The sequence below is a fragment of the Kogia breviceps genome, chromosome 8, assembly GCF_026419965.1.
Source record: "Kogia breviceps isolate mKogBre1 chromosome 8, mKogBre1 haplotype 1, whole genome shotgun sequence".
In the NCBI taxonomy this organism is placed as follows: Eukaryota; Metazoa; Chordata; class Mammalia; order Artiodactyla; family Physeteridae; genus Kogia; species Kogia breviceps.
The window spans coordinates 52,657,405-52,675,870 of NC_081317.1; the positions used below are offsets into that span (position 1 = coordinate 52,657,405).

The following is an 18,466-nucleotide window of genomic DNA, read 5'->3' on the forward strand; positions in this document are numbered from 1 at the left end:
CCAGGAGCCTGTGATTTTCATAAAATTGATGCTCCACATTGAGGATGAAATATAAATGTAATCAGGAAGAATGCAAATAATGTTAAAGAATAGAAGAATTCTTAGCATACCTATCTTTTCTAGAAAATGAAATGAGATTATAGTAGTAATACTAAAAACAGTGTGATAAAGGGAGAAATTAGGTAAACAGATTATTAAATTTCAATTCTGAAATTGAATTATCAGTATTAATTCGATTTAAGATCAAAGATATATCTGATGTTAACATGATGGAAAAACATTTCAATAAATGGTTCTAGGATGATTAGTTAGCAATCTAGGAAGAAATCAAAATAAAATCTCATCTCGGGCTTCCCTGGTGGCACAGTGGTTGAGAGTCCGCCTGCCGATGCAGGGGACACGGGTTCGTGCCCTGGTCTGGGAAGATCCCACATGCCGCGGAGCGGCTAGGCTCGTGAGCCATGGCCGCTGAGCCTGCGCGTCCGGAGCCTGTGCTCCGTCCGCAACGGGAGAGGCCACAACAGTGAGAGACCCGCGTACCGCAAAAAAAAAAAAAAAAAAAAAAAAAAAAAAAAAAAAAAAAAAAAAAAAATTCATCTCATACCATATGTGATAGTAAAATCTTGATGGAATGGAGAATTGACAGTAAGGTTAGATTTTAAAAGGAGAGAGGAGGCCCACGGTAACCTTGTAAGCTCATGAGAAATAGCTAACCTATAAAAAAAAGTTGGTTATTTTTTAATATATACAAAATTTTAACTTCAGATGAAACAGGACATGGCTACAGAGAGTTGCCTGGCAAGGTGGCTAAATGAAGCCTGATCTCAGAATTTCCTCACCCAGAAACCAACAAAATAAGGAAAATTAAGTAAAATATACAAAATACATAAGCAGCCATCAAAGAATGGAAGAGGAATAATATTTGAAAAATGTTAAGACATGAATTAGGAAGGAACAATATAATAGTTCATTTTATATGTCAACTTGGCTAGACCATGGCACCCAGATACTTGGTCAAACACTATTCTAGATGTTTCTGTGAAGGTAGGTTTTACATGAGATTACAGGAATTTGACATTTAAATCAGTAGACTTTAAGTCAAGCATATTACCTTCCGTATTACAGGTGGGCTTCATCCAATCAGTTGAAGGCCTTAATAGAAAAAGACTGACCCTCCCAGGAATAAGAAGGAATTCTGCCAGATAACTGCCTTTGGACTTGAACAGCAACTCTTCCCTGGGTTTCCAGCCTGCAGCCTACCCTGCAGATTTTGGATTTGCAAAGCCTCTACAATCACTTAAGCAAATTCCTTAAAATATCAATATCTCCCTTTCTCTGGTTCCTGCTGGTTCTGTTTCTGGAAAACCCTGACCAATACAGGCTGGGAAGCCAAATGTTTCCAAGCCTTCTCCATCTGCTGAATGTTTCCATCTGCCCCTCCTCCAGAGGGGAGAACAAGACAGCAAAGGACAAAAGTCTGTTGAAATTTTACTAAGGCCCTGGCCAACTCCAAGTTGGAGAACAGCAAATCCAAATGTTGAGTGGGTAACCTCAGGAAAAGATTGGAGACACACACACAGTTGCAGGCCCTCCCTGCTACCTTAGCAATTCACACATATTCCCCAGTGAAATACCTCAATGAAAATATTCATTACAGAAACTTCTCTCAACTTACACCAAAATTGATACATTTGAATTTTTAAAAATGTCACTAAGCTCTCAGATACTATTCATTCACACTTCTTAGCTTCTCTCTTTTGCTACCTAGGCAGAATTTTTACTACTGAGTACAATAGATGTCAAGGTTGTTATTCAAAGTGGCAATGAGAATATTTTTCTATTTAATAATAGTTGAAGTCTCATATTTGGAATAAATCTGTGAAACTAAAATTTTATTGTTGACAGTTGTTTAATGCATTATAAACCTGAGGTTTTCCTGGTTATCATTGAATTCCATGTCCAGATTGGCAGCTCTGCCTGTTTTGTTGTACATGGAAGGAGTAATTCAAAGGGAGGTTCTGGTCTGCATAGTGGGTTGTAGGCAAGGAACACATCTTTGTCCCTTTGCCTGATCCCAAAGAGTCCATGCCCTGCCTGAAGCCAGAGACTCTGGAGACTCTTTCTCTTTGTAACAAAGAGTAAAGAAAAAAGTTTATGACAGCATTAGAATTAATTGGTACCAAGAAGAAGCCTTTTTGTAGCATGAAAGGACATCCCCAGGAAGTGGTAGGATTTCTGCATAGATCAGAGGCCTGTCCTCCAGTCTTGGTCGCTGCTCTTGTTGCACTTAGCCACCTGAGGGCTGTCTTCCCTGAGAGGAGTTTCATCTTCCCACCCATAAGCTGGATTCTGCTTTGTTTCCTTTTAGCTACAGCTACTATTACATCATACTCAGCTGAAATTAAGGAAAGCCTCTCTTGAAGATGTTTCTGCAAACCTAGAAGTTTTATTTAACTTCTGCTTTCTACTTGTGTTGTTCTGCTTTTTAGGAAAACCATTAAGCTGAAAAAACAGCGGAAGGGTGAATGGTGAAGAGGTAAAAAGTGAATAAGAAGGATGGTGTGGGAATTTCTACCTTGGAGGGGAAGGAAATATTGTGATATGGGAGTGTATCCTGGAATGCTGAGAGGGAGGGAATGTGCCAGGTGCCAGAACCATTAAATAGATAGCATGTTCACTGTCCTTTATCTAAGTATTTATTCCCATCTCTCAGATATCAATACAAACCACCATTTCATCTCTGAATGTAAACAAGACACTTCTTTGAAATGAGGAATGAAATGACAATTTTTCAACCTTCTCTAAAATTCATGACAGAATTCTGTTTTTTTAGGCTGCCTCCCTTGGAGGTCAGTTACCGAAAAGTAGGTCACAGTTCCTGAGAATTTTATAGAAAGAGACATATAATATTCTCATATACAACTGTCTGAAGGAAAACAGGAAAATACCTAGTATATCTTAATTCCTTACTCTAATATATGATGCTAAATGCTTTAAAATGCATGAGTTCATTTAGTATTCATAAAAAATATAAATATTTTGAACCCATTTTATTTATGGAAAAACTGAGGCTTAGATTAAGTGGGTTTCACGACATAACACGTGTACAAGCAGAATGGAATTTCAATGAAAAATTTTTTATTGTAAGTTACAGGTGATTTTTTTTGAGCTTTGTATTCTGGATTTCTGTTATCATTGTTAAATCTGTTTTTACTCCTGAATTATATGCAACACTCTCTTGCTCTATGGATTTCCATGGTTCATGTTATATTTTCAGATGGTTTTGACTCTTTTTTTTCCTTTACCTTAAGTATTGAGAAGAGGTTGCCTGATCCAGTTTCCCACTTTCCTTTTTTGAAGGAAGTCTGTCAGTCTTTATGTTCAGTATAATCTTTGTTATTTTAGAATCCACAGAAGATTGTGATATTCATAAAATTAGGAATAATTACCAAGTAGTAATATAAAAGAATTCTTTTCATACCTAGCTCTAATATAAAATGAAATGTGTGTAAAGTTGCCGTAGTAACCAGTGTCACAATGATGAAAGTTAAGTAATGTAACTAATAAAGCCAATAATTCCAGGAAACATTACATTATCAGTAGTAATTAGATTTTTTGATGAGTGATTGAATTAGTTATCTATTCCTGCTTAATGAATTTTTTTAAATGATGAGCAGCTTACTGATATACAAAGTAGTATTAACTTAGATAAATTGTCATTGTAAGTAATTAAGTCATGATTTAAAATAAATATAATAAACACATTAATATGATTTGCTAGTACATTGATTACATAAAATCATTTAGAAAAAAGATATACTACATCAAAAGGAAAGCTATGCACAGAAAAACTAACCGACATTATTTACCAGATCCCACACTATTTCCTTCTCCACCTCAGAGTCACTAACTTCTCTGATTTACGCTTCTACCTACTCCATTGTGGTTTCCGCTTATTCACTCCACCAAGCCAAATTTCATTAAGGTTGCCAATGCCATCTGTATTCCTGATGTAGCATGTAGTTTCAATCCACATCTTCCATGAATCCACTGATTTCTTCTAAGCACTTTATTTTCTTAAATACACTCTTATCATTGTTCTCTGTTATTGTCCTTGTAATGTATTCCACCTCTGTTTCCTTTGTGGCTCTTCTCTCCCCTCCCTTTAAAGGTGAAAGATCCTCAGAATCAATTTTAAGTCTTTTTCTCACTCTTCACTATCTCCCCACACAACTACCTCCATTTCTGGCTTTCATTTGCCAGATAAAGTACCTCCAGCTACAGCATTCCTTTTAAATTATAAACTCACATATCCAACTTAAAAATGACATTTGCACTTAAATGTCTTCCAGTCAACTAGAGTGGGTATCTACTGCTATTATTTTATTTCCTGACATTCTCCACTCTTGCTTCTGGTGAGAGAATTCATTTGTTTTTCCTTCTTCTCATTATACCATTAAGTATGGTTATTATTTTCAGATTTCTTTCTCTTCAAAAATCAAAGAAACAAGGGGGCAGGAGCTGTATTTGTTGTGTTCACCTTTATATCCTTAGGGCAACATCCAACCTGGCTTACAGAAAGTCACTTATTACTTTTAATTTGAATATAATGTGATGGGTAAATGAATTGTGACATCCATTTCTTTAATCAAGTTGCACAATCAGGCTTGGTGTTTCTTTTTAAAGAATAAATACAAGAAGTTTTCTATAATAAAAATTTAATAAGCAAGACAAAATAAACTAATTATAAAGAACATATTTTATTATATTACACAATGTAAAGGTAGACAAGATATTATAAAAATAATTTAAATCTTATAAACAGTTAAATAAATATTAAAATAGATAAATAAATATTTAAGTACATAAATAAATATATCAGCATGGGCATCTGTGAGGAACTAGTTCCTGTAGAGTAGAACATCATGTTGCTTAATATTCCTGAAGACATTTGACAAATTAATTCAATTCAGGACATGATGAGAGCAGAAATGAGAGTCTTTGACATGGCAGCACAGGTGGAAGTGTGGTCTCGTTAGGCAGTGAGAATCATTTCCGTGTTGAACCAGGTGTGTGTCATTCCTTCCTCCTGAGTCTTTCTTGCAAGTTTGTTGATGAAGAAAAGGATCTCATGACTTCTGCTCTGACAATCTCCCAGGCACAAGGGCTGTATTTCTTCTCTTGCAGATAGACAGTGATTCTGTGGAAGTATTTCCTCACAGCCAGGATGGAGTCCTCCTTCAGCAGGGGAGTCCCTTCCAGCCCCGCCTCCTGCATCAGACAGGCTTGCAGGTCAGTGAGCTGCTGAAAAAGTGCAGTGCAGAACTTGTCCAGGAGGGTCTCATCCCAAGCGGCAGCCGAGCCCTCGGCGCTGAAGAGCTGGAAGGTCTGCTGGATCATCTCATGGACGACAGCGACGGCTTGAGCCTTCTGGAACTGGTTGCCACCAAACGCCTCCTGGGGGAATCCAAAGTCATTTCTGTCCTTGAGGCAGGAGAAGGGGGAGATTCTCCTCATTTGTTGCAGTAGCCTCAGGGCCCTGGTGTTAGCCAGGCTGTGGGTCTGAGGCAGGTCGCAGCCCAGAGAGCACGTGGAGTTGCAGCTGAGCAGCACCAGGGCCAGGAGTAAGGACACGGTTGGGGCCATCGGGGACCCTGCAGGTGCTGCTGGCCTGGCTGAGGTGGGGACTCTGAGAACCCTGCTCTCTAGGTTCTCTGAAGGCCTTCCTTCAGGCCTGGGTCTTAAATAGGGACATATTCATTTCCATTTTCTGAATGTTTCTTCTTACTTTCTACTTCTGTTTTTATTTTCATTTTGCACTCTCCAAATGGGTTAGGGCAGCATTTCTCAACCATTTTTTTCCATTATTGACTCCTCCCCTACCTACAGAGCCTTTTTAGATATTATTTCCTAATTGCCCCCCCACGATATTTTGATAACATGTATATCCTGTGTATATAGTTACGTATTCCATGGATATCTCTATCCTGTACATAGGAAAAGAAAGTGCAGTTTACTCTTTTTATTCAATGCAGGATTAATAATGACTAAATAAAAATGTTAAGCTACAAGTTAAATTTAAAAGCTATTGACACAACTTTATAACTAAATTTGCTGAGTGACTTATAAGTTTGTTTAATTATATAAATTGTAATATAGAAAATTACATATGCAAGTTAACAGTTTCTAAAAATACAGTAATTTTAATGTAATGAAATATTTTAAATTATTTAAAACTGCTAAGAGCAATTGAAAATTAAATTATTTTTAAATTTATTTTTGTATTTAACTTTTAATTTTACCTCATATGAGAAAATAATTAATTTCACCAGCTGCTAGATATTCAAGTTATTGTCAACATTTTTTATCTGTTTAGCACTAGACATAATGAATGGTGTGTTGAATAACTTTAATAGAATTAAATCATGGAATAGAAACTATTTGTATTTCATTCCCAAGGCCCACATCACACTCAGCAGTGATGAGGATTAAACATAAACAACATCCACAAGACAGCCAATGGCAGCAAGAAGTATGCACAGGCCACCTCTCACAGTATGACTAAGATGCAGGGAAGGATGGAGAGAAAGCCTCCAATCACAGCCATCTGTTACCTATAGGTTTGTAGCCCTGATCTTGCATACATTTTGTGTATCTCACAAGACAATGAGAGAACAGAAATACTAAATAAGGTTTTGTTAGACAAGGTTGAACTTTGGAGCTCCCCAAACCATTGTACTGTCTAAGATGTGTTCACACCCCCAAGAACTAATTTTCACACTCTTGGAAGCAGTATTAACAAATGTTCCATCTGGTGAGGAATGTTGATGATGGTCTGACTATGCATATATAGGAGCAGGGAATATATGGGAAATCTCTATACCTTCTGCTCAACCTGGCTGTGAACCTAACCAATCTTTTTTTTTAAAAAAAGTATATTTTAAAAAATATTTACTGCTTATATGTGGAATCTTAAAAAATGATACAAATGAACCTATTTACAGAACAGAAATAGAGTCACAGATGTACCAAGGGGAAGGTGGGATAGGGATAAATTGGGAGATTGGGATTGACATATACACGCTACTATATATAAAATAGATAACTAATAAGAACCTACTGTACAGCACAGGGAACTGTACTCAATACTCTGTAATGACCTATATGGGAAAAGATTCTAAAAAAGAGTGGATATATGTATATGTATTACTAATTCACTTTTCTGTACAGCAGAAACTAATGCAACATTGTAAATCAACTATACTACAATAAAAATTAATTATAAAAAAAGATCCATCATCAAAAATGTATATATTTAAAGGCTAAGGAAGCAGGCTTCTTAGACTATTAGAGACAGTTCTTCCCAAGAAAAAGTGTTTTTAGCTCTGAAGAAACATCTCCTGCTAGAGGACTAGACTTTGGCATAGAACAGAAGCCAGGTCTTCAGATTGGCTGCTGTCATTGTCCATCCTGGCCAATAGGGGGTACTCCTCCATAAATATTTTAATAGTCCACAGAATGAAATGGAACCTGCTTTCTATTTCCTTTTTGCTACAGCTACTGTTACATCATTGTAACAAGGACATTCACTCATTTCCAAAAATATTCACCATGAGAAAAAGAAAAGAAAAAGTCCTCTCATATAGGAGTTTCCAAGAAACCTAGAACTTTCACACAACTTTCGCTTTCAGTTGGTGGTTCTGTACTCAAGTAAAATTGACAGTGAGAAACCACAAGGGAATAGGAAACAGCTGTATGAATGGGCTTTACAGGTTAATGCAAAGTGAGTGAGGAGAGCACACTGGGCATTTCTTCACTGGGAAGAAGGAAACAATTACGATATGGGAGTGAAAGAATGGGATCCAGGAAAGTAGGGAGGAAAGGGGAAGTGTGCCAGGTATCAGAATCAGCAAATAAATATCATATATATTTTTAATATGTTCTATACAATAATACATGCCATCATACATTATATACTATATATTATTCAAATATATGTAATTTTTTCAACTTTCCTTTGGAGACTGATCTCTGTACCAGATATTCACAGGCCACCAATTTCTGATTGCATATACTTCAGACTTATTCCTGATATTAAGGGTGTCTAATTTCTTCATGATACTTCCTAAATATGTTGTTTAGACTGTCAGTGTTTTGCAGTCAGTTACAGAGAGAGGGGTAGGAGTTTCACTACTCTCGTGTAGATCTATATGAAAACATAATAGCCACCATCTGTTAAGCTCTCACTCCGTGGAAGATACTCTGCTAAATGCTTTTAAATGTCCTTGTTTGTTTAATACTCAAAACAACTCTAGGAATATTTCCATCCTACTTTACATTTGGGAAAACTGATGGTCAGAGAAGTTAAATGAATTCCTCAAAACCAAATATCTCGATTCCTAACAGAATCTAGATGTGATGCATAATCCTATTATCACATCATAAATAATTACTTACGTTTTATATCTTGAAATTCTTATATATTTCCATGCCAAAATTACACACTTTCTTGCTCTCTGTATTTTGTTGATGGATGTTATTGTGTTTTGTCCTGGCTTTCACCTAATTTTGCTCTTAAGTTTGGATATTGAGGTAGAGAAATTTTCAGTTTAATTTTTTCATCTTATGAAGAAAGTGTCTCTGACTATTATATCCATTGCAAATTGACTACTTATTAATCCCTTAAGAGCTTGTGAGTTTCCTGAAGTCATTGCCCTACATATAAATCAAATCTTAATTTCTATCAGAAAGAAAGGAAGCAATAGAGTAGAAGTCTTGGCTATCAATCTCTACACAAAAAGATGTGTTTTATAATAACAGAAAAAGCTATGTAACAAAGGGAAAAATTAGGTAGCCAAATTACTAAAACACATAAATTCTAAGACTGTTATATTGTCAGTAACAATTAGATTTAGGATAAAGGCTGTATCTGATGTTCAAATGGTGGAATTAACTTTCAATAAAATGTTTCCAGAATGATTACCTGGCAATCTAAGCAGAAATCAGTGTAAACTCTTATGCTATATGATAGATGAAAATAAAATCCAGATGGAATACAGAATTGACATAAAATTAGATTTGTTAAAGGGAATTAGGACAATTCAAGTTCCATTCATGATGTATAAGAAGGCTTGAACATGTCCTACTACCATCAACATCTAGAAAACTGGCTGTGATGCTGAGACAAGAAAAATGTCTCCTTGAGCTCAACAATTATCTTGACTCTCTTCCTGGAGGTATAGATAAGTAAAGAAATGGAAGATATAGGGCTTCCCTGGTGGCGCAGTGGTTGAGAGTCCGCCTGCCGATGCAGGGGACACGGGTTCGTGCCCTGGTCCGGGAAGATCCCACATGCCGCGGAGCAACTAAGCCCGTGAGCCATGGCCGCTGGGCCTGCGCGTCCGGAGCCTGTGCTCTGCAACGGGAGAGGCCACAACAGTGAGAGGCCCGCGTACCGCAAAAAAAAAAAAAAAAAAAAAAGAAAGAAATGGAAGATATAAATAAAAACCAATATGAACTTTTAGAGATGAAAAACATAATAACTGAAATGAAAATTCAAGTATAGACATAAAGATCAGTAACCTTAAAGACACAACAGTAGAATCTGTCCAAAAGGAAGCATGGAATGAGATAAGAGCTTCAGATGTTTGGAATGCCAGAAGGAAAAGAATGAGAAGAGTCAACCAAAATATTGGAAGAAATAATGGCAGATAATCTTTTGAATTAGATTAAAACAACAAATGTATGGATACAAGAAGCTCAGTGAATCCCCAGCAGCGTGCACACACACATGCACACACACACACACACACACACACACAGAGCCACAGCAAAGCACAACATTATAAAATTGCTGACAACAAGTAATAAAGAAAAAAACTTTAAAGCAATTACGTATCAAAAGAGCATTACATTACAAAGAAAGAAAAACAAGAATACTTTGGATAGCTTATCAGAAATTATGCAAGGTAGATGTCAATTAAAAGGCATATTTAATGGCAGAAGGGGAAAAAAAAAAAAAAACGGAATTTTAAATCCAGAAAATTTATCCGTCCAACTGAGGCTAAAATAAAGACTTTTTCAGGGAAACAGAAGCTGAGAGAATTCATCATGATCAGACCTGTCCTATAACAATTGTTAAAGGACATTCTTCAAAAGAGAAAATGATACCAGACAGAAACTTTGAGCTATGCAAAATAAGAAAAAGTGTTAGTTTAATACAAAAATAATAAAAATGTATCCAGCAGTTCAAAACACATGTAGTATTAATAGGTATGGCACAGTAGCCTAGGAGAGAAGGGTGACAAATGAAGCATACTAAAGATTCTTACAATATATGGAAAGCTCCACAAAAGGTAGAGTTTGATAACTTGAAATAATATATGGTAAACAGTATAGAGAAAACTAAAATTGAAACAGAAAGGAATAGTTATTAAGCCAATAATGGAGATAAAACAGAAAATAGAATCATATGAAAAAGGTCAATTAATCCAAGAGAAGGCAGGAAATTAAGAAAGGAACAGTCACAAGAACAGTTAGACATAAAATAAATAGAAGGAAACAATAAGGATAATAGCAAAAATCAAGGAAATAGAAAATCTATGAAGAAAATAAAAGAAACCAAGAATTTGTTTTAAATGTTTAATAATTTTATAGAACTCTAGCAAGACTGATCTAGGTAAAAAGAGGGAGGAAAAAATTTACCACACTACCATTATTCATCCTTCAGTCTACACCAGTCTGGTTTCTGGCCTACTTTTCTACCAAACCAGATCTTACTAAAATCACCAAAGGCATCTGTGTTTCCAGATCCACTGGATAGTTTAGCCCTATCCTTCCCTAAACGTACTGCTCAATTTTCAAACCCTTTGTTTTCTTCTTCAATACTTTCTGAAGATCATTCTTCCCTGATTGTCTCCTGACTGCACTGGCTACTCCATCTTTGTGGTCTTTGCAGCCTCTCCTTGTCTTTTAGCCTTAAAGGTTAGACATCTTCATAAGCTTTAGGTCATCTTCTCATTCTACACTCATGAGTAAACACATCAATTATCATGCCCTGATTTGCAAATTTGCAGCAAACAATTGCAAATTAATAACAACAATGTACATTTTTGGAGATTCCAGATCAGCAGATTCATCTACCAATGGGATGTCTTGCCTTTAGATACTTCTCAGGCACTTATAGAATACACCTACTTTTTCCTCCTTCTTGATATCACTCATTCAAGCTTCTGGTGAAAAAATCCCTTGTCTTTTACCTCTCACTGTAGGATGATAGAAAATTGAAATTCATTAAGCATGATTAATGTTTTATGTCTCTTTCTCTTCAAAATTGAAAGTTCCAAGAGAATAGATTTTTGCAATTGCTTTATTTTCCTCTATATCCCCAGAATAACCACATAATGTGGCATAGAAATATGAAGTTTTAAATATAACCAACTGGAAAAAATGAATGAGTAATTTGAATTCATCATCCATTCTTCAATATGAGTTGCAAATTTATGCCTTTTTTTTCAAAAATAAACAATTCCAAGAAGTCGTCAGGGAAAGAATTTCATAAATCAAATAAGAAAACAATTTCACAAAAAAGTGTATATTTTTGTTGTATTTTAATATATTATAAAGGTAAACATGGTATTATGTGAACAAACCTATTTTAACTACGATACATAGTATGACATAGATAAAGTAGATGAATGAATAAATGAATGAGTATATGAATACATTGGAGCCCTCAGCATATTAATGGTAGTTATTTTAAATTACTGGTAGGATAATTCCAAAATCTCTGCCATATCTGAGTCTACTTCTGATGCTTGCTTTGTCTCCTCAAACCGTGTCTTTTGCCTTTTAGTGTGCCTTGAAAGTTTTTGTTGAAAGCTGAACATGAGGTACTGGGTAAAAGGAACTGAGGTAAATTGACCTTTAGAATGAGGTTTTGCATTTATCTTGCTAGGACCCCTACGTTTACTGTTTGTTCTAGCTGTAGATGTCAGAGACTAAAATTTCTTCTTTTGTCCATGCTTTTTTCTCCTCTTTTGTCTTTGGATTTCCCTAGAGATTTGCTCTTAAATAAAGTCTGATATTTGCAGTTCTTTTCAGTCTTAATCCCCTATAGTACAGGACAGAGATGATGTGATGATACGTATGGGGAAAGGCGAAGTTTTATATAATCCTACGATTATGTCTCAGTGTTTTAGTGAGTCTGTGCTCCTGTGCTGTGATCTTCACAGGTGCTTCTCAGATTTTTTACCATCCTATTTCCTGTCCCCATGAGACAGGGAAGTTGTAGGGGTTTGAAGTTGGGTATTTCCCTTCCCCGAGGTGGGTTAGGCTCTGGTAAAATAGTTTTCCTTGAGGACAGGCCTTTGTTAAGGGGAACAGAACACTGAGAGTGCTTCAAAATGATCTCCTTTTTCCTACCTCTGCTGGAAACACCAGGAGGTTCTTCTTTGACCTTCACAGTGAGCACCTGGTGAGGTCCTGAAAATAAGACTCACAAACGTGTAGGGCCCTCAGAAACTGGGCATCCCACAGTCAGTTTTTAAATCTCAAGCTCATCCATGTGGATGCTCCAGTAATTCTTCAATTACAGTTTAAGTGTTCCTACCAATACTAGTTTCAGCTCTGGTTCCTGTCCTGCAGTTCTGCTCCAAGTAAGCCATGATCTCTGCATCCTCCTCTCTCCACAATTATAAGGGCAGCAGCTTGCACTGTGACCTTAGTTCTCTGATGGATCTAAGAAGAGTTGCTGTTTTTCAGTTTGTCCTGCATTTTTGTTGTTGTTGATATGAGGTGGGGAATGAAGACTTCCAACCTGGTTGCATGTTGAGTAGGAAACCAGAATTTCCCCCAATACATTCATACATACATAGCATCATTGTAGGTATCTCTCAAGGAATGATGCCCTTAGAGATAATCATTTAAGAACAACATTTTAACACAATTTTGAGCAATTTAACCCAATGCATTCTAAGACTAAAGGAGAAATAAGATTCTGTAAAATGACTGAACACATGGGAATGTGACTTAGTATATTAAAATATCATCTCCAGGTCCCTTACCTAACTTCTTAATCTTCCTTGAAAATTTGAATATGAAGAGAATGAGCACATAATTTCCACTCTGACAATTTCCCAGTCAAGATCACTGTCTTTTTTCTTTTTCAGGTAGAGATGGATTCCCTGGAAGTACCTCTCCATGGCCAGTGTAGATCCCACCCCTCCCAGGGCAGATTCTTCCTCTCCCATCACCTGCACCGAGCAGGCATCCAGATCTTCCAGCTGCTTACAGAATTCAGTGCAGAGTTTGTCCAAGAGGACAAACAGGCAGCAGGCGGCAGAGGAGCGCTCTGTGTGGAAGAGGTGGAAGGTCTGCTGGAGCGTCTCGTGGAGGACAGAGATGGCCTGGGCTTTCTGGAGCTGGCTGCCATCCACTGTCTCCCAGAGATGTCCTTCACTCAGGAGATTAGAGAGATCCTCCTCATTTGTCTCAGAAGCATCAGGTCTTCCTGTGAACCAATCCATGCCTCTGAGACAGGTTACAGCCCAAGGAACATATGCTGCTACAGCTAACCACCAAGTGGGCCATCAGACAGGGTGGACATTGAGGATCTTAGGGATGCTGATAGCCTGGATGAGGTGTGTGTCTGTGTGAATCCTGGCTCCTAATTTCTCTGAAGTCCTTTCTATAAATGTCTCTTGAATATAATATTGTAATGTTTCATTTTCTGGATGTTTATTCTTTTTTTCCTTTCCTTTATGTATGCTCTAAATAGATTAGAATAGATTAGAAGACATCAATCATTTAGATTATTGTTTTCACTATTTCTGTTTAATTTGCCAAAAATCTTCAGATGTTTCAATATAAATGAATTGAAAGCTTTCAAATGAGAAGTCTCTTGGTTAAAATCAAAAGTATGCGAACAGTTCTCCTTGCTAAGAACAAAATTTTACCTCTGATCCTGGGCTCTGGTTTTGCCCTCTTTATTTCCTTTGTCGGCCAAGCTGCCTCAGTCCTCTGGATTTATCCTCTTAAGAAAGGATTTACTTGGGAATTCCCTGGTGGTCCAGTGGTTAGGACTCTGTGCTCTCAACTGCCAAGGGCCTGGGTTTGATCCCTGGTCGTGGAACTAAGATCCCACATGCCCTGTAGTGCGGCCAAAAGAAAAAAGAAAAGATTTACTTGACCTGTTTGACAAGTAACTCCCTTAGGAGAAAGGTCTATTTCTTGTTCACAATTTTATTATTATCTAGGGTTCATATTAATTACTCAAGACAAAATTATTAATGAATAATACTCTCAGATTTTGTGTACAGAAAGTATGACCAGGTGGCAGTGCTTTGCTAGGGCCTCAAGACCAGAAATGCAACTGGCATTTTCCACTCTTTCAACATTTTCCTACTAATTTCTCTTCAGGTTGTTCCCCATATCCATGGCTGGTTTCTTCATTTTTTTAGTTGCACGTGGGCATTTCAGTTCTAATTCCAAGCCCCACAACATGTTTATCCTTCGTGGTACCACCTCCCCTCACCCATTAGCACATGTTTAATTTCACCTTCTGGCTCAGTGCTCACACAAGCCACACATTGTCCAATTGACTCTCACTAACTCTTTAAATAAGCTGCCATTGAGTCAGCTCATCACAGTTTCAACTTTTAGCAAAACTTTACTGGAGTGTAATTGCTTTTGTCCCCCAAACAATCAACTGCCCTAGACCCAACAGTGTTTCTGTGAACAATCCCTCTTCTTTTCATTGGGTACTCAGGTGTCAAGTATTTCCACAGCTTCCAGATGACACAAGCCAAACATTATGCACTGTGTGTGTGTGTGTGTGTGTGTGTGTGTGTGTGTGTGTGTGCGCTCACGCAAGGGGCATGGGTTTGGGTAATTCATCCTTTTTTTTTTTTCACCTTTACCTTAAATGAATTTTATTTTGCTAAATGTTGATTTCTGTATTGAATTTAATTCATTAAACTCTTGAATACTCATTATGTTCTTAAGTTTCTGAGCTAGCCACAGGAATTCAATGACGATTTACCTACCATTAGAAGCTTATTTTGAAGTATTTAATTACTGTCCCTAGATTATTCAGTGACTACATTTCTGCTGAACTTCTTTACTCATCATTTTTTGTCTCACAGTGAAAATGCAGGGCAGTGAGGCAAGTACATGATGCTAGAGAAAACTAACCATCTTTGCCTTACTAGTTTCAGAGTCTTTAAATTTTTATATGTTCATTTTAATTTAGTATTTTTCTGGGCAGCAGTTGTCTTGATCTTCTGAATTACTTTCTTTTTTATCTTGAGGTTAGTTCCAAAATAAGGAGGTAAAATGGAAACAAAGAGGGCCTGTACCATTATTTTCCATAATGTTCAATATTTCATTGTTTTCCTTCTCCATTCAACTTTCTTAGAAAGCTGTCATTGCACTGGATGCACTGAGGCAAAAGGAAAACAAATGTAAATATAACTATGATGAGAGTAAGAGAAGTAAAGTGACTCCGAGGGTGAAACAATTACAATGGGAGATCTTCTCTTGTCACCCTTCCACCTACTCCAGTATGGTTTATGCTGATTAATTCCATCAAATCACCTCTCATCTGTTTCCCCAATTAGTGGATGGTTTCAATCCACAGAGCAGCTGACTGACATTCGACATCCTATTAATCAAAAGAATGATAATTAACATTGTAAGTAATTAAATGTCATGATTTAAAATAAATAAAATATTAGACATATTAATATGATTTGCCAATATATCAAACCCATGAAATCTACCCAGAGATTAATATTCTTTAAAAAGAGAAAATTATGCAGAAAAAAAATCCACAATTGTTTCTAGTTCCCACTTTATTTCTCTCCTGCATTTCAGAAGGCAGATCTCCCAGATGATATATATATATTGTCACTAACTTCTCTTCTCTTATTCACCCTTCCTCCAGTGTGATTTCTGGTGATTAACTCTCCAAATCAGCTCTCACTAAGATCTCCAATGACATCTATTTTCCCGACGTTCCTAGCAGTTTCAATCCACGTTTGGAATGATGCAATTCTGAAAGCAGTTTAAATAGGCTCTTATCACCGTTCCCTTTTATCCTATTAACTTATGGCCATTCTACCTCTGTTTCCCTGGTGGCTCTTTCCTCTTACTAGTTGAAGGTTCTATGAATCAATTTTAAGTCCTTTTCTCATTCTATTCACTCTTCACATATAACTACTTCTGTTCCTTGGCTTTCAGTTCATGGAATTGCTTGTAAATTGCAGACTCAAAAATCCATTCTCCAAAGGACATTTGTACTTGCATGTTGGCCCCTCAAATGTAGAGGATATTGACTGCTTTTGTTATTATTTCCTGACATACCTTGCTCCAGCTACTGCTGAGAAATTCATTTTTTTCTACTTCTTCTCAGTATAACATTTATATAACTAATATTAATTATGATTATTGTTTTTAGTCTGGTTTCTCTACAGAAATCAACAATACAAGAAAGTACAGTTGAATTGTTACGTTCACTTCTGTGTCCTGAGGGCAGCATAAAACCTAGCTTAGAGGAAGTCTCTTTTTACTTATAACTTGAATAACATAGTAAAGGGTAGTGAACTGTACTATCCATTCTTTAATCAGGTTACAATCAGATGTGCTGTTTTTTTTCTTTTGTCAGGAAAGCTAAACGTTTTAACTTTCTTTTTTTGTTTGCTTGTTTATTGAAGTATAGTTGATTTACAACGTTTTGTTAGTTTCTGGTGTACAGCAAGGTGATTCTGTTATACATATTTATATTCTTTTTCATATTCTTTTCCATTGTGGTTTATTAAAAGGTACTGAATATACTTCTGTATGCTATACAGTAGGACCTTATTGTTTATCTTTTTTATATATAGTAATTTATACCTGCTAATCCCAAGCTCCTAATTTATCCCTTCTCCCCTTTCCCCTGTGGTAACCATGAGTTTTGTTTTTTATGTCTGTGACTCTGTTTCTGTTTTGTAAATAAGTTCATTTGTATCATATTTTAAATTCTGCATATAAGTGATATGTATTTGTCTTTCTTTGACTTACTTCACTTAGTATGATAGTCTCTAGGTCCATCCATGTTGCTGCAAATGACATTATTTCATTCTTTTTTATGGCTGAGTAGTATTCATTGTGTGTGTGTGTGTGTGTGTGTGTGTGTGTACACCAAGATGTAATTTTTTAAAAATAATAAACAAATACAAGAAGTTTTCTATAGCAAAAAGAATTTAATGAACAAAGAAAATAATAAATTGACTAAATACAAAGAATGTATTTTTTCTCTGAAACTACAGTGTAATCGTGCACATAATATTATATGAACAAAAATAATTTTAATCTTTGTAAATAGTTAAATAAATAAATATTTAAATAGATAAATAGATCAGCATGGGCATCTTTGAGGAACTAGTTTCTGTAGAGTAGAACATCATGTTGCTTAATATTCCTGAAGACATTTGACAAATTAATTCAATTCAGGACATGATGAGAGCAGAAATGAGAGTCTTTGACATGGCAGCACAGGTGGAAGTGTGGTCTCGTTAGGCAGTGAGAATCATTTCCGTGTTGAACCAGGTGTGTGTCATTCCTTCCTCCTGAGTCTTTCTTGCAAGTTTGTTGATGAAGAGAAGGATCTCATGACTTCTGCTCTGACAATCTCCCAGGCACAAGGGCTGTATTTCTTCTCTTGCAGATAGACAGTGATTCTGTGGAAGTATTTCCTCACAGCCAGGATGGAGTCCTCCTTCAGCAGGGGAGTCCCTTCCAGCCCCGCCTCCTGCATCAGACAGGCTTGCAGGTCAGTGAGCTGCTGAAAAAGTGCAGTGCAGAACTTGTCCAGGAGGGTCTCATCCCAAGCGGCCGCCGAGCCCTCGGCGCTGAAGAGCTGGAAGGTCTGCTGGATCATCTCATGGACGACAGCGACGGCTTGAGCCTTCTGGAACTGGTTGCCTCCAAATGCCTCCTGGGGGAATCCAAAGTCATTTCTGTCCTTCAGGCAGGAGAAGGGGGAGATTCTCCTCATTTGTTGCAGTAGCCTCAGGGCCCTGGTGTTAGCCAGGCTGTGGGTCTGAGGCAGGTCGCAGCCCAGAGAGCACGTGGAGTTGCAGCTGAGCAGCACCAGGGCCAGGAGTAAGGACACGGTTGGGGCCATCGGGGACCCTGCAGGTGCTGCTGGCATGGCTGAGGTGGGGACTCTGAGAACCCTGCTCTCTAGGTTCTCTGAAGGCCTTCCTTCAGGCCTGGGTCTTAAATAGGGACATATTCGTTTCCATTTTCTGAATGTTCCCTCTTACTTTCTACTTCTGTTATTTTCATTTTGCACTCTCCAGATGGGTTAGGGCAACATTTCTCAACCTTTTCTTTTTTCATTATTGCCTCTCTTTCCTCTGCCCACAGAGCCTTTTTAGATAGTTTTTTCCTAATTGCCCCCAGCATGAAATTTTGATACCAC

At 37.1% G+C, this 18,466-nt stretch overlaps 2 protein-coding genes and 1 pseudogene across 2 annotated transcripts; all 3 read right to left on the reverse strand.

Moving 5' to 3' along the window:
* Positions 1-5,076: 5,076 nt before the first annotated feature.
* On the reverse strand, positions 5,077-5,778 carry LOC131761264 (interferon alpha-1-like). The gene has a single exon (XM_059071789.2). The coding sequence runs from the start codon at positions 5,644-5,646 to the stop codon at positions 5,077-5,079; it is 570 nt and encodes a 189-aa protein (XP_058927772.1). The 5' UTR covers positions 5,647-5,778.
* Positions 5,779-13,064: 7,286 nt separating this feature from the next.
* Positions 13,065-13,590, reverse strand: LOC131760809 (interferon omega-2-like; annotated as a pseudogene).
* Positions 13,591-17,596: 4,006 nt separating this feature from the next.
* LOC131760810 (interferon alpha-1-like) lies at positions 17,597-18,166 on the reverse strand. The gene has a single exon (XM_067041415.1). The coding sequence runs from the start codon at positions 18,164-18,166 to the stop codon at positions 17,597-17,599; it is 570 nt and encodes a 189-aa protein (XP_066897516.1).
* Positions 18,167-18,466: the final 300 nt, after the last annotated feature.